This window comes from Esox lucius, chromosome 3, assembly GCF_011004845.1.
Source record: "Esox lucius isolate fEsoLuc1 chromosome 3, fEsoLuc1.pri, whole genome shotgun sequence".
Taxonomy (NCBI): domain Eukaryota; kingdom Metazoa; phylum Chordata; class Actinopteri; order Esociformes; family Esocidae; genus Esox; species Esox lucius.
In genome coordinates this window covers 25,228,134-25,243,445 of record NC_047571.1, presented here as the reverse complement: position 1 = coordinate 25,243,445, position 15,312 = coordinate 25,228,134, and the positions used below count along the sequence as shown (strand labels likewise).

General features: G+C 41.5%; 1 protein-coding gene across 2 annotated transcripts; it reads right to left on the bottom strand.

The window, feature by feature from the left end:
- Positions 1-34: 34 nt before the first annotated feature.
- On the bottom strand, positions 35-14,412 carry crfb16 (cytokine receptor family member B16). 2 transcript variants are annotated; one of them, XM_010892388.4, is made up of 7 exons: positions 13,937-14,412; positions 5,486-5,609; positions 3,525-3,715; positions 3,135-3,259; positions 2,738-2,879; positions 2,209-2,360; positions 35-2,062 (listed from the first exon to the last, which is right to left on the bottom strand). In XM_010892388.4, the coding sequence occupies exons 1-7, from the start codon at positions 13,998-14,000 to the stop codon at positions 1,931-1,933; spliced, it is 930 nt and encodes a 309-aa protein (XP_010890690.2). In that variant the 5' UTR covers positions 14,001-14,412; the 3' UTR covers positions 35-1,930. The 2 variants fall into 2 exon arrangements, with proteins under 2 accessions (XP_010890690.2, XP_019900958.3); XM_020045399.3 differs by having other exon boundaries at positions 35-2,360.
- Positions 14,413-15,312: the final 900 nt, after the last annotated feature.

Genomic DNA, 15,312 nt, shown 5'->3' with positions numbered 1-15,312 from the left:
AAAAACATGTAATGGATGTCACTCTGCTTAGCAAGCCGCTAACTGACTGAAGCCACTACAGTGTTGTCTTGCCTGTGTGCTTTAGGTTGTGGCAGAGAAAGATGAATCTTCAGGTCCTCTGAACTCTGGATCAGTGTTTCTTCAAGGACTTATCTATTTAGCTTTTTTTAATTTTTCCTTTCGATCCTGGCGTCTCCCAGTCCCTGCCGCTGAGAAGAGTCCCCATAGCTTGATGCTCCCACCAACATGCTTCCCCGTAGAGACTTACTGCCAGACAATGAACCGTAATTGCCTTTTGTTAAACTGGGCATGGTGGCATGTCATATGCCTTCACTGATAAGGTGCTTCAAAGAGGAGTCTTTGTGGTTCCAAACTTTTATTTTACAATGATCCCACTGTGCTCCTGGGAATTTGTGCTCAAGGATGATCAAACGACACAGGATGCATCTGAGCCCAATTTGCATTGTTAGGGCAAAGGATCTGAATACTGTCCGTTTTAAATACTTTAGCACACATTTCAGAATACTTGTTTTCATTTAGTCATTTGGGGTATTATGTAGATTAATGGCCAGAAAACATTCCACAATAATTGTCAATATCCCAATAAAATGTGAAAGCAAAGGGATCTGAATACTTTCCAAAGGCACTGAAGCTAATGACACTAATTACACCATTTTCTGTTTTCACAGAAAGACATTTTAGAAGTTAATATTGCTGAATTACAAGTGGCAAATTGAAATCACATTGTATGATATATTTCTTTAAAATGCTCAATGAATTATTGTATGATGACATTGGTTTGATGTTGGGACATGTTTGGAAGTAAAAAACAAAACTGAAACATGTTGCTGCCAAGAAGAGTAGGCCATAATTGAGATTGGTAAATGCCAGCTTTGTGCTTGCTCACATATTAAATCCCAAAAATTTAAATTTAGTTAGACATTTCCATGTACTTTTTATAATTCAGTAATCTGAGAGAATTATTTGGAGGTTTGTATTTTCATTTGTGATTGCCTGGAAAAGGCTAATCAACCTTATGAAGTAGGACATACATCCTTTAACATGAAATATTAGGTAAACCATAATTATTATTAAAGGTGAGTTGTTGTCTTCAGTTAACCAGATGGTTAACATCCTAACATCAAGGAATCTTGTTCAAAACTACAAAACTGCTTGTTTTTACACTATTCCCTGCCCCATTTCCTTCATGAACAAATGTGCACTAACTTAGAGGAATGCTACTTCAGTGGGTGAATTGTACTTAAAATGATCAGGTGGTGTAGTTGTGTCTGACCAAGCTACGGTGTCTTGAGATGAAAGCCTTAAATGAAACTCATTCTGAATGAGACTGTCTGCTAGATTACTAACGTTTAAATATAATGTCCAGCTCACCTCCTGAACAAAAGCGCTCCAATAGCATCTCTGATCATTAACCATATAATTGGTTTACATCGACCGACACTTGAAGCTATGGAAAGTAATCAGTGAATTGAGTTGTCTGCTTACACCAGAGTACACAAGAGGGCATTACATTCTACCCTCTCTAAGGAGCTTTGGGACTCACTGACATCTCGTAATCACTTTATATAAACACTGTTTTCTCTGTCGGTGTATGCATTAAGTGTCCCTGAGCCGACACTGCTAGGGTTCAAGGCTGTCTTGTCTCTTAGTCCATAGGCTTTAAGCATTTGTTCCTCAGCTTCTGCCATAGAAATGGTCTCCCAAAATGTAAAATAATCTTTCCTAAGAATCTCATTCCAACCTATGACTGCAATGAGAGTCCATTAGTCATATTACAGCCAACTTGAACACCTGCCTCCATTGTCAAGAGGGTAAATTCAGTGTTTTTCTATAAGGTGGTCCTCACAAGCCAGCCACGTAGATAAAAATTACAAAATATATTCTTCAGTGTCCCTTTCAATGAAACATGTCAATCCACCGTTTTCTCATTTGTCTGCTCCATTCTAAAGCTGGATGGGCCAATCAGCAGGACGGACTGGAGAGGCTCGCAACACTCCTTTTCAGGATACAGCTCGAGTCTTTCGATTGGCCAATCAAACCACTAGAAGAGAGATGGCAAAGAAAAGGAGAGAACATACTACCGCATACTGTTCCACACTCAAAACACCAATGTCTCCTCTCAACATTGACACAACATACTCGACTCAACGGCGCATCACGTTCAGTCAGCGCAGGACCAATACTCACCAGTGCAGTTGGGAGTTGCTCCTTGCTCAAACAGCCGTGGCATGACTCAGGGCTACAGGTGGTCAGAGACCAAGACAAAACCAACACCAGGCCTACCATTATCACCACGGCGACAGTCACGGCAGTGGGCTTCAGCCACGTGGTTCCAGGGCCTGTTAGCACAGAGACCATGCCTGTGTTACTGTTCATACTGTAAAACATATGCAGCCTTCACGGCCATGAAAGGGCGGCTACGTATCCGTGTCCAGATGTTCTTTTTACCCCAATGTTAGCTCACAACAGACGGGTCGTTCTTAACATTAGCACTGATGTCTTTTCTGTATTGTTGTGAGAACGAGTCTGATGTGCTGTGTGTTAACGGATGTTAATCTTTCTTTTTTTTTAATTACGCCTCCTGTCTATTGCTAGGACAGTTACATATTGCACACAGTGTGTGTCTACATGTGTGTATTATACGTTCAAGTGTGTGTGTATAGGTGAGTATTGTATATCCAGGTGTGTGTATGGGTATGTATTAATTGCTCCCCACCAGTGATGGAGACACACTGAGAGTCCGTGTTGCTGCTCTTGTTGTCCAGATGGGCCTGGGCTCTGATGCAGTACACCGCTCCTTCCTGCAGGGGGCTGACCTGCAGTGGGTTCTGTTGCCCTGAGATGACGTATGTAGAGGCCTGGGGACAGAACACAGAGGCATGCTGCTGAGAACACCATTCATAGGCACAGAAGGTGTGGTCAACCACTTGCTTTGTAGTTTGAAGCAGATGTCTAAGCTGCAGAGCAACATGTTTATTGGATTACACGTCTCAAACTGGATTGAAGCCAAATAGTTGTGTACGGCATATACATTTTATTTAGTCATCAGACAACAATGTTTCTTTGGTCTCTGAATTCTGCTTCTGACTGTTTCGGCCACATAATCGCCTCACCTTGAGCTCCTCGCCTTTCTTCCAGATGGTTACCTTCATGGCTACGGTCAGGGGAAGGTCTTTGAACATCACCTGAAGGGCATCACCCATGGTGGTCACGATCATAGCAGGCACGGTTAAGTTGGCTGCAAGGAGTATCAATTCACTTGAGTTTCAATTCACTGTTGTTTTATTGACTAGAAAGCAGCTTGTTCAAATGTTTAGGTATTACGTATGGCAACTGTGCACTCATCTTTAGCTAATGTTTTTATGAATGCTGTGAAAATGACCTATTGTTAAAGTAATCTCTAGCTTTTATTTTTTGTTTCTGTGGAAGGATTTATAAAGTTAATATATTGACCAATTGTTGCCAAGGCATCAAAAAAGATTAGCTGTCCCACAATGCCTTACTTTCTTTCCTGTTGAAGGGCCTCCCAAGCTCCGCCCATGTTGATACATGGCTGCCACATTCCGCCCGCACACGGATGTTGTAGTCGGAGTCAGAACCCAACTCAACGGTCAGGTCACATGTGGTCTGGTTGATCTGCTTACACCCAACCACATCCTCCCAGGTGCCATTCAAAAACCTCAGCTCAAACTCTCTACAGGAGAGACGGAGGTGTGTCAGCCAATGCATAATGACACATCCAGAACAGAGACAATGCATAATGACACATCCAGAACAGAGACGATGCATAATGACACATCCAGAACAGAGACGATGCATAATGACACATCCAGAACAGAGACGATGCATAATGACACATCCAGAACAGAGATGATGCATAATGACACATCTAGAACAGAGACGATGCATAATGACACATCTAGAACCGAGACGATGCATAATGACACATCTAGAACAGAGACGATGCATAATGACACATCCAAAACAGAGACGATGCATAATGACACATCCAGAACAGAGACAATGCATAATGACACATCCAGAACAGAGACGATGCATAATGACACATCCAGAACAGAGATGATGCATAATGACACATCCAGAACAGAGACAATGCATAATGACACATCCAGAACAGAGACGATGCATAATGACACATCTAGAACAGAGACGATGCATAATGTCACATCCAGAACAGAGACGATGCATAATGACACATCCAGAACAGAGACGATGCATAATGACACATCTAGAACAGAGACGATGCATAATGACACATCCAAAACAGAGACGATGCATAATGACACATCCAGAACAGAGACGATGCATAATGACACATCCAGAACAGAGACGATGCATAATGACACATCCAGAACAGAGACAATGCATAATTACACATCCAGAGCTACACTTCTTTTCTTGTCTGTTATCACTCCCTGTAACCAATAGGGATGTTGTTGCACATAATATAACACTAACATTTTCACTATAATAGTCATTCACCTTCAACAAATCAAACACCTAAAAGTCCAACAGGGACTGTGAAAACGCTCATACACTATTAGCTATCATGTTTATTATTGTGAATGGTATTATGCTGCCCATTCATCTTCTTCCGCTTCATCCGGGGGCGGGTCGCGGGGGCAGCAGTCTAAGCAGGGATGCCCAGACTTCCCTCTCCCCAGACACTTCCTCCAGCTCTTCCGGGGGGACACTGAGGCGTTCCCAGGCCAGCCGGGAGACATAGTCCCTCCAGCGTGTCCTAGGTCTTCCCCGGGGTCTCCTCCCAGGAAGGCGTACCGGAGGCATCCGAAACAGATGCCCAAGCCACCTCAACTGACCCCTCTCGATGTGGAGGAGCAGCGGCTCTACTCTGAGCTCCTCCCGGGTGACCGAGCTTCTCACCCTATCTCTAAGGGATCGCCCAGTCACCCTGCGGAGAAAGCTCATTTCGGCCGCCTGTATCCGGGATCTTGTCCTTTCGGTCATAACCCAAAGCTCATGACCATTGGTGAGAGTAGGAACATAGATTGACCGGTAAATCGAGAGCTTCACTACTGCAATCCCTCAACCGTCCGCATTGACTCACTACTGCAATCCCTCAACCGTCCGCATTGACTCACTACTGCAATCCCTCAACCGTCCGCATTGACTCACTACTGCAATCCCTCAACCATCCGCATTGATTCTGCCGCAACTTTTTACTGACGGGTAAAGAAAAGATCCACGTTAATAAACAGTGTTTTTCAGGATATTGGTGTTTGTGTCAACATTATTTCTAAGTGAATCTCATATGGTGGGATGGTATGCATTTTTTCACACTTTGAATTTCACACCACATTTTCTTCCTAGTAAATACATTTACAATCGCCACTAAAAAGTGGAAGGCAAATATACAATTTCCTTTAAAATCAGTATTTTTCATTAATATACCTGAACTACATTACAGAAGTAACACACTCACCCCTGGAACTGCACAGAGTAGACAGGCGTCCTGAAAGGACACTGATGATGGTGCCATTTAAGCAAGTGCCTCATGTTTATGGACTCCATAGAAACTCCCTGCGGTGAAGGCAGCTGCCAGGCATCTGACATTAACCAGAGAAGCAGATACATTTAAAAGGAGCAATGTGTACGATTTGTACTGTATATAAAACAAGCCACAGTGAAGCATAGACATGCAGTTTTAAAGCTGCACTATGTAGGATTTTTCAGTAAAAAAAAAAACAATTACAGCATTTTGCAATTACTCACTGGTCAGAAAGCGGTTCTGCGCCAATGCCTGATAGAGAACGAAGTTCCCAAAAAAATGCACCAACTTAGAGTCCAATGTTATTCTTGGCATTGTGTTAGCATAGGGTTCCTGGTTGCTTGCTATAGAGAGCTAGTCTAAGTCTTTTTTCGCTTCATTGCAGTTTTTGTAGTGTATGCTGTATTAGACAGTTTGTCGTTCTGGTTTCTAGCTGCCATTTTAATTTCTTACAGTAAGCAAACTTCTCTCCCTTAGATGTACTTCTGCTATTTATACCATCCAGGTAACAGGCACTTTCACAAAATAAGCCAAGGAAGAAGGCCCGCCTTATAGAAGGCGAGTGGCTGGAAGGCCCACCTTGCAGAAGGCGATTGGCTGGAACAGCATGGCTGGAACAGAACGATAGTTACTTTCGTAACTCTAGTTCTATGAGTGTAGCCTCACCCATAGGGGCTTTGCTCCTATTGGTTTACCCCTCTGCCAATAGGCAGTCACTGAAAATGTAAATATACAAATCACACCTCTCATTGCCATCTGCCCCATGGCTATAAAAGAGGTTCTCACACTCTGTCTCCCAACATACCTTTCTTCACGAGAAATCCGCGTGTACTTGTATGCCTGCCCCTGAAAGGCAAACCGCAGGAACTTCCTGTGGCGAGGTAGCATTGCGTCATGAAAGTAAGTGTTCTTCAAGTCACAGACTCGAAGAGACATTTCGTCGTGAGCATGCGAAAAGGCCTCTTCGACAGGCATTTGTTCAAAACGCGCAGGTCGAGAATCAGCCTCACGCCCCTCGTTTTCATGGGCATCAGGAAGTAAGGGGAATACAGCCCCTTCTCCCTCTGCTCCAACGGTACTAAAGACACTGCCTCCTTCTCTAGAAGGTCCGCAATCTCCCCCTGCAGGGCAGCGACCTTCAGTGGAGACACCATTACTGTTTCCATGACCCCTGAGAATGGGAGAGACGGCGGTGAAACTGCAGCACATAACCCTTCCTCAGTGTCTTGTCAAACCAGCCCAGCAGTGTGCATAGACGACGCCACTCTGAGTAAAACAGAAAGAGCGGTGGAGCGCGCAGCTGGGGAGCAGTGGCCAGCCATTGACTGTACGCCTCCGCAGCCCCGACCACCGTGGGGGGGGCCGTCCGCAAACAGCCACCCCGCCCAAGGCGGGTCCAACCTGAGAGGGAGAGGAAGACGCCTGGGCCACCTGGGCCGAGCAGTCCATCGTCCCCTATCGGATACAGCCGTAACCATGGAGATAGAGGCTCCAGCAGGCGGCGCAGCCGAGTACAACTGCTACCTCAGTGGGGCCAGCGGAAAACTCCTCCTCGCCCAACAGAACCCCGCCCGGGCTCCCACACCCGCAAGCCACCCCGGCGGCGGCAGCAGGGGGAGCCTTATTTACCAACACAGAGGAGCTCCCCACCAAACGCACACAGGGTGGGGACACTCCCACCCAAAGGGGGGGGCAGCGGATGCCGAGGAGGAAGTAGGAACCGGGAATGCCGAAGAGGAAGGGAACCCAGCCGGATACGTTCCTCCCTGTCCTTCTTTTGGCGCACCAAGGCCTCAGTGACCGTGTGTCCTCCTGCAACGGAGCGTTGAGGAAGGGAAATCTTCTCCGGCTCCTTTTAAATATAGATAGCCTAACAATCCACTTTCCCTACATCATTAATTATAGGTAGCTTACTTGACATCAGGCAATAGGCCCTACTGGTAGATTTTGTATTAGATTGGGCACTTTTAGCCAATCATGAGAAATCACAAGAGTGGGATAATGGCAAGGCTTTGATTGGGTAGAAATGTGTAATATTCTAATTCTAATTCTTTTCACTTTCTAAATGCCATCGTGAGCTACTCGTAACTATGAGTCTGCATTGACTTGTAATTTCTTTATACTCCCTTTAGATCCTCACATTATACTAAACAATCCTGAAACGCACCAAAAATCTGTAATCTTTCAGCATTTGTTTCAATCCGTCAGTTCCTGGCTATGAGGATGCCCAAGCCATCTCTGCGCTGGTCTGGGGGACATAGTCAGGACCTTGCAAAGGAGAGGCCTCTAACCAACTTTGCGCAGTTGCTTTTAGTTTTCCCCAATTAGAGACTGTACATTGTTGCCGCTAACTTGGGACCCTATATCAGTTGAGTTTGTCCACACCATGCCTTGTGTGCTGGTTAGGCGGTGCCTTTGGTGTTATTATTTTCTATTTTGTTCATGCCTACATTAAAAAGGTCATGTTTTGCTACTACTCTGTGCCAGTGTCCTGCCTCCTTGACAACGACACAATCGTTTCTGGACGTTAACATATTTGTATTATAATAATATTGCAGGAGCATTAGGAGGCAGTATATCAGAAACAAAATGCTGTTTTAAATGTAACCGGGCACTGTATTCATGAGCTGCTAAACCTGTTTTCTTTGTGGAATCCAGCATGATTTATAACTTTCTCTCTGATGGGTAAGAATCTTATGACAGTTTATGATAAGAATGTTCTATTGTTCAATGTTTGTTACCTCTATAGTATGCTAAACACCCAATTTCATGTTGTAAAGTAAAGAAGTAAAGGAGTAGCTCAATAATTGAAATCCAGGTTTTATGAGCTGATACGGTTCACAGGAGTACACCAGTCTAGCAAGCAGGTATACTGTATGCATGAAGTCTCATTGCAACATTTTTTGTTGTGACTGCCCACAATCCAACTGCCAAGCTTCCAACCTCAGACAGGCCTCTTAGATTTCCTTCTCAGTTTGAAATAATCTGATATTTGTTCAAAAGCACGTGCTGTCTTGTTCCAGAACATCGGAGTATGCACTTCCAGACTCAAAAACAGTTTTCCCCTCAGGCCATAAGGCTCCTCAACCAGCAACACGGATCCATGATCATACTGATCACACATGAACATTCCAAATGCTCTGATGTCCTTTCAGTTACTTTCAAAGGGCATTAGAATATTCCATTGCATGTACCATTCATAAGCATATTACACTCAATGCCCTCATCCTACTCTTTCAAAATTGATGGTAGTTTACATTTATTATGTATATTACTACCATAATCAACACTACTACCAATATTGCTGCTAGTGTACAGTTTACTTTAAACTGCTGCTATGTGCAGTGTTATGTGTACTATTGGTTTGTCTTACTAATTGTTTTCTTAATTCTCACTATGTAGTTGTAGTGTGGTATGCCACATGCCATAAGCTTATTGTGCTCATATGTATTTATAATATTAAATAACTCTACCAATTACTGCTAGTTCACACTGATGTATATTACTGCCATACTTGCCATATCTAAATGTTCAATAATACTACCCAGATTGCTGTTTGTTTACAGTACTTTTTTTTTTTAAACTGCTGCTAAGTATATTGTTGCTTTTTTTTGTTGTCTAGCTATATTTTTGTTTATACTCAACTCTCACTACATAGTTGTCGAGTGCCATGTCACAAGAATCTCATTTTGCAGGATGATGCTGTGTTGGGTGCATTTGACAAATAAACCTTGAAACATCAAATCTATGGCAGATATACAGGCTTTACGTGATTTGATACTTTTGTATTCAAGGATTATGCTTGATGTACACACGGCCATTCATAAATTTGGGGTCTTCTAGAAATGTAATTGTTTTTCATGAAAACATATATAAAATGAGTGAATAGGAAATATTGAAAAATGTATGGGAAATATAGTAATAGGTTACAAAATAGTGATTTTTAATTGAAATAAGTGTTCTTGAAACTTTGCTTTATCAAAGAATTCTCCAAATGCAGCAATTACAGCCTTGCAGACCATTGGCATTCTAGTTTTCAATTTGTTGAGGTAATCTTAAGAGATTTAACCCAATGCTTCCTGAATCACCTCCCACTTACAGTCAATCTGCTCCCAAAACAGCTCAATATGGTTGAGGTCCAGTTACTGTGCTTACATAGTCTGGAGTTGTGCTTTGGGTCATTGTCCTGTTGTAAGAGGAAATTGGCTACAATCAAGAGCCGTCCTCAGGGTATGGCATGACATTCCAAAATGCTCGGCTTCCTGCTTCATGAACCCTTTTACCCTGTAAAAATCGCCCTCTTTACCACACCCAAAGCACCCCCAGACCATCACACTGCCTCCACCATGCTTGACAGATGGTCTTTTGATTTGGTTTGCATCTGAAAAATGTTCTTTGTGATCCGAACAACTCAAATGTAGAGCCGTCTGTCCATAAAACTTTTTTCCCCAATCTTCCTCTGTCCAGTGTCTGTTCATTTGATTATCTTAAGCTTTTCTTTTGATTGGCCAGTCTGAGATATGTCAGTCTTTTTCTTTGCAACTCTGCCAAGAAGGCCAGCATCCCGGAGTTACCTCGGCTGTTGACAGTGAGGTGTTTTGCGGGTACTATTAATGAAGCTGCCAGTTGAGAACATGTGAAGCGTCTGTTTTTCAAACTAGACACTATATTTCTCCTCTTGCTCAGTTGTAACTCAGGGCCTCACACTTCTCTTTCTTTTCTGGTTAGAGCCAGTTCGCACTGTTCTGTGAAGGGTGTAGTACACAGTGTTGAATTAGAGCTTCAGTTTCTTGACAATTTCTCACATTGAATAGCTTTCATTTCTCAAAACAAGAATGGACTGAAGAGTTTCAGAAAAGTTTGTTTCTGGCTATTTTGAGCTTATAATTGAATCCAAAATTGCTGATACTCCAGATACTCAACTAGTCTAAAGAAGGCCAGTTTTATTACTTCTTTAATCGGCTTTCAGCTGTGCTAGCATAATTGCAAAAGGTTTTCTAATGACCAATCAGCCTTAAGATGATAGACTTGGATTAGCAAACCCAAGTCTATTAGCTAATCCAAGTCTATCATCTTAAGGCTGATTGGTCATTAGAAAACCTTTTGCAATTGGAACACTGGACCGATGGTTTCTGAAAATGGGCTTCTGTACGCCCTTGTAGATATTCCTTTAAAAAAATCTGCCGTTTCCAGCTACAATATTCATTTACAACATAAATGTTATTTTAATGGACAAAAAAATTAATATTTAGAAAACAAGGACATTTCTAAATGACCCTAAACCTTAGAACCATAGTGTAAATATATACATATAAAAAATGTATGTATTGCACATTTCTTTTTGGATCTGAATTTGTTTATAATGAGCCTGATTCATTTTTTGAGTTCAGGCCTGCTAGAAGGCTGGAAGATGTCAAAGTATGAGACACACCAAGGTTGAATTGCAAAAACAAAAGTTTTGTTAATTTGTTTCATTCCTAACGAAACTGCATGTAAAATGATTTTGGCAAGCATTTATAAGGGTATGTGATGTAATGAAAATAAAATGTGTAAAATACCTATGTGAATATTAAACATTAATTAAGTAGAAATGTTTTTTTCAAACTGAGAAACTTGTGTCCATCACCCAAATGCTTTAGCTGGCATGTAAACTCATTCATATGATTCTAAACCCATTTCACAGCAGTTTAGCCTTGGGCTAAAAGAGGGGCAAATGCTCTGGCACCCATGCGTGCAAAACACACACACAGGATTTTCAAGTCTCTGCTAGGACGTCTTCTGTATATTGAACCTTCACCCTCATTCTTGCTCTCTTCTTCCAATCAAATAAGTTGTACACACACTGGGCAAACAAAAGTTTGACTTTGGTCTCATCAGAGTAGAGTATATATATTTATTCTAGTACTCTCTGGGTTCTTTAAGTGTTTTAGAGATACTTGACATTGAGGTGGACCAATCAAGTTAATCTTAAGCATGATAAAAAAAAATGCAGGACGCGTCTGAGGGCATCTGAGTCATGGCATAAAGGTCTAAATACTTATTTATAAAGTTTCCATTTTCAATTAATTGTTACACATTTCTAAAAACATGTTTTCACATTGCCATTATGAGGTACTGATTGTAGACTCGCAGCCAAACTTTTGTATTAAATCAATGAAAAAACTGATCCACTACATAACCACAGTGCAGAGAATGTCAAAAGGTTTCATTCAGTCATAATCATTTTTTAATATCAGTTGACTTAACCGGATAAATGTGAAAGTCAAAAAAATATCAATGCCCCAGTTTTGTAGAATCGAGTACACCAGTCTAGCAAGCAGGTATACTGTATGCAGTATGCTTGAAGTCTCATTGCAACATTTCCAACTGCCAAGCTTCCAACCTCAGACAGGCCTCTTAGTTTTCCTTATCAGTTTGAAATAATCTGATAAAAATAATTTGTTCAAAAGCACATGCTGTCTTGTTCCGGAACATCGGAGTATGCACTTCCAGACACAAAACAGTTTTCCCCTCAGGCCATAAGGCTCCTCAACCAGCAACACGGATCCATGATCATACTGATCACACATGAACATTCCAAATGCTCTGATGTCCTTTCAGTTACTTTTAATGGGCATTAGAATATTCCTTGACATGTGCAATTCATAAGCATATTACACTCAATGCCCTCATCCTACTCTTTCAAAATTGATGGTAGTAATTTTTTTTCATGTATATTACTACCATACTTGCCCTATATATAATCAATACTACTACCAATTGCTGCTAGTGTACAGTTTACTTTAAACTGCTGCTATGTGCAGTGATATAAATATTTTTGCTTTCTCTAACTATATTTTTTTCTTAATTCTCACTATGTAGTTGTAGTGTGGTATGCCACATGCCATAAGCTTATTGCATTCATATGTATCCATAATATTCAATAATTCTACCAATTGCTGCTAGTTCACCCTGATGTATATTACTGCCATACTTGCCATATCTAAATGTCCAATAATACTACCCAGATTGCTGTTAGTTTACAGTACTTTCTTTTTTTTTTTTTTACTGCTGCTAAGTATATTGTTGCTTTTTTTTCTTGTCTAGCTATATTTTTGTTCATACTCAACTCTCACTACATAGTTGTCGAGTGCCATGTCACAAGAATCTCATTTTGCAGGATGTATTGTATTGCTGTGTTGGGTGCATTTGACAAATAAACCTTGAAACTTCAAATCTATGGCATATATACAGGCTTTACGTGATTTGGTACTCCCAAAACAGCTCAATACGGTTGAGATCCATTGACTCTGCTTGCATAGTCTGGAGTTGTGCTTTGGGTCATTGTCCTGTTGTGAGAGGAAATTGGCTGCTATCAAGCACCATCCTCAGGGTATGGCATGACGTTCCAAAATGATAGCCTTCCTCCTTCATGATCCCTTTTACCCTATACAAATCACCCTCTTTACCACACCCAAAGCACCCCCAGACTATCACATTGCCTCCACCATGCTTGACAGATTGTCTTTTGATTTGGTCTGCATCTCATTTTTCTTAGAGCCGTCTGTCCATAAAACGTTTTTTACCCAATTTTCCTCAGTCCAGTGTCTGTTCATTTCACTTAAGCTTTTGATTTGGTCTGCATCTGACAAATGTTCTTTGATCATCTCAAAGATGATCAAAAAACGCAGGACGCATCTGAGGGCATCTGAGTCATGGCAAAAAGGTCTAAATACTTATTTACAAAGTTTCCATTTTCAATTAATTGTTACAAATTTCTGAAAACATGTTTTCACATTGTCATTATGAGGTACTGATGGTAGTCTAACAGCCACACCTTTGAATTAAATCAACGAAACTATCCATTACATAACCACAGTGCAGAGAATGTGAAAAGTTTTCTTTTAGTCATCATTGAAAATGTAATCTCAGTTGACTTAACCGGATAAATGTGAAAAAGTCTAACAAATATCAATGCCCCGGTTTTGTAGAATCTTTGTTGATCAAAACAAGAGGTACCTGAACCTCCCTGACCTGGTGTCAATGGGGACACATTTTTTTTATTATCCTGTATCGCTCAACACAAATTGCCAGCTAGACCCGATTCCAACAAACTACTTAAGGAGATACTTCCTGTGCTAGGTCAACCAATGTTGAACATAATAAATTGCTCCTAATCCTCCGGATGTGTACCAAACTCATTACAAATATCAGAAATCAAGCCTCTTCTAAATAATCTAATTGAATTGAATTCAAAACAAGAGGTACGTTTTCCCTTATGACACAATCTGGATCAGAACAATCCAATGCTAAACCCCTGCGGGAAATAAAATCGGGCTCAGCGGTTTGTTGCAACGTCTTTGTAGCCAGTTGGGAAGCAGGACAGTGTGTGGCTGAAGTACTTACAGTTTGTAAGGGTGTTGAGGGACAGCAGGAACAGGCTGTGGAAAAGCCCCCTTCTCAGTCTCATTGCCCGTCTGTGTTGAGGAGAGTGGCAGCCCTATTCACTCTTTTGACTGTAACATCCGTTCATCGTTCCAGTTGCTACGACCCTAACATGACCTCTGAAGATTGTTCTGCCGACCGTACTCTACGGTCTCCTGAAACTGTGATGCTCCATCTCATCCCAGTCCTCGTGCCGGTTGCCCAGCCACGCTGCTTTGGTTTTTTCACGGTGTCTCCAGTACACAGCTTAGAAGGCTTTAAACAAAGAGGTTACTAATGCGTGGAGAGCTGTATCGATGAGGTTATGATCCGTATTGTGTGTGAATAGGTAGGTAGTGCTGTTATAAAAGTCTCTGTGTGTGTGCGTGTGTGTATATGAGAGAGAGAGAAAGAGAGATAGAGAGGGAATAGAAGTATGTGCTAATGAGTCCAAGTGATTGACTGGTGTGGTTTGGATGAATGCTAAAATTATAGGAAGCCTGTCAGACTGGTTACTATCTGTACTCCTCCCCCAACAGTGTGTGTGTGTTGACATGCAACAGCCTTGAATTAACTCAGCTACTGTTACAGATGAAGGATGCTGTTCCAACACTTGTCAGCACTCACTAAGCAGGTAATAATTGAGCAGGTAGGTTTTCTAAAATGGGCTTAAGATGTCAGGACTAGCTAAGATAGAAGGTACACTACAATACCGAAAAGCACTCACATTTTCTCAATCAGCTTATTTCTCCAACCTGAATGAGGTGAACAAAAACAATCCAAAATGTCTCTTTGATACAGTTCCAAAGTTAACAAAAAAGGAATGCTCAACAAGTGAAGTGGGTCTTTACTTCAGCAGTTATGAATACATGAGCTTCTTTGATGAAAAGATCATCACCATTAGAAAACAAATAACTGCATTGTGATTGTCCTGAGAATGACCTGAACCTCCCTGACCTGGTGTCAATGGGGTCACTTACATTTTTGATCCTGTATCGTTCAAAATATCTAAACTCACAAATTGCCAGCTAGACCTGATTCCAACAAACTACTTAAGGAGATACTTCCTAGGTCTAGGTCAGCCAATGTTGAACATAATTAACTGCTCCCTATCCTCCGGATGTGTACCAAACTCATTAAAAATATCAGAAATTAAGCCTCTTCTAAAAATGTTTTATCTGGATCCAGACATATTAAACAATTACAGGCCAACATCGAACCTCCCGTTTCTCTCAAAAATCTTAGAAAAATGTGTTACCCAATAACTGAATGCCTTCCTGAAGACAAATAACATTTATGAAATGCTCCAATCTGGTTTCAGACCCCATCATAGCACTGAGACTGCACTCATGAAGGTA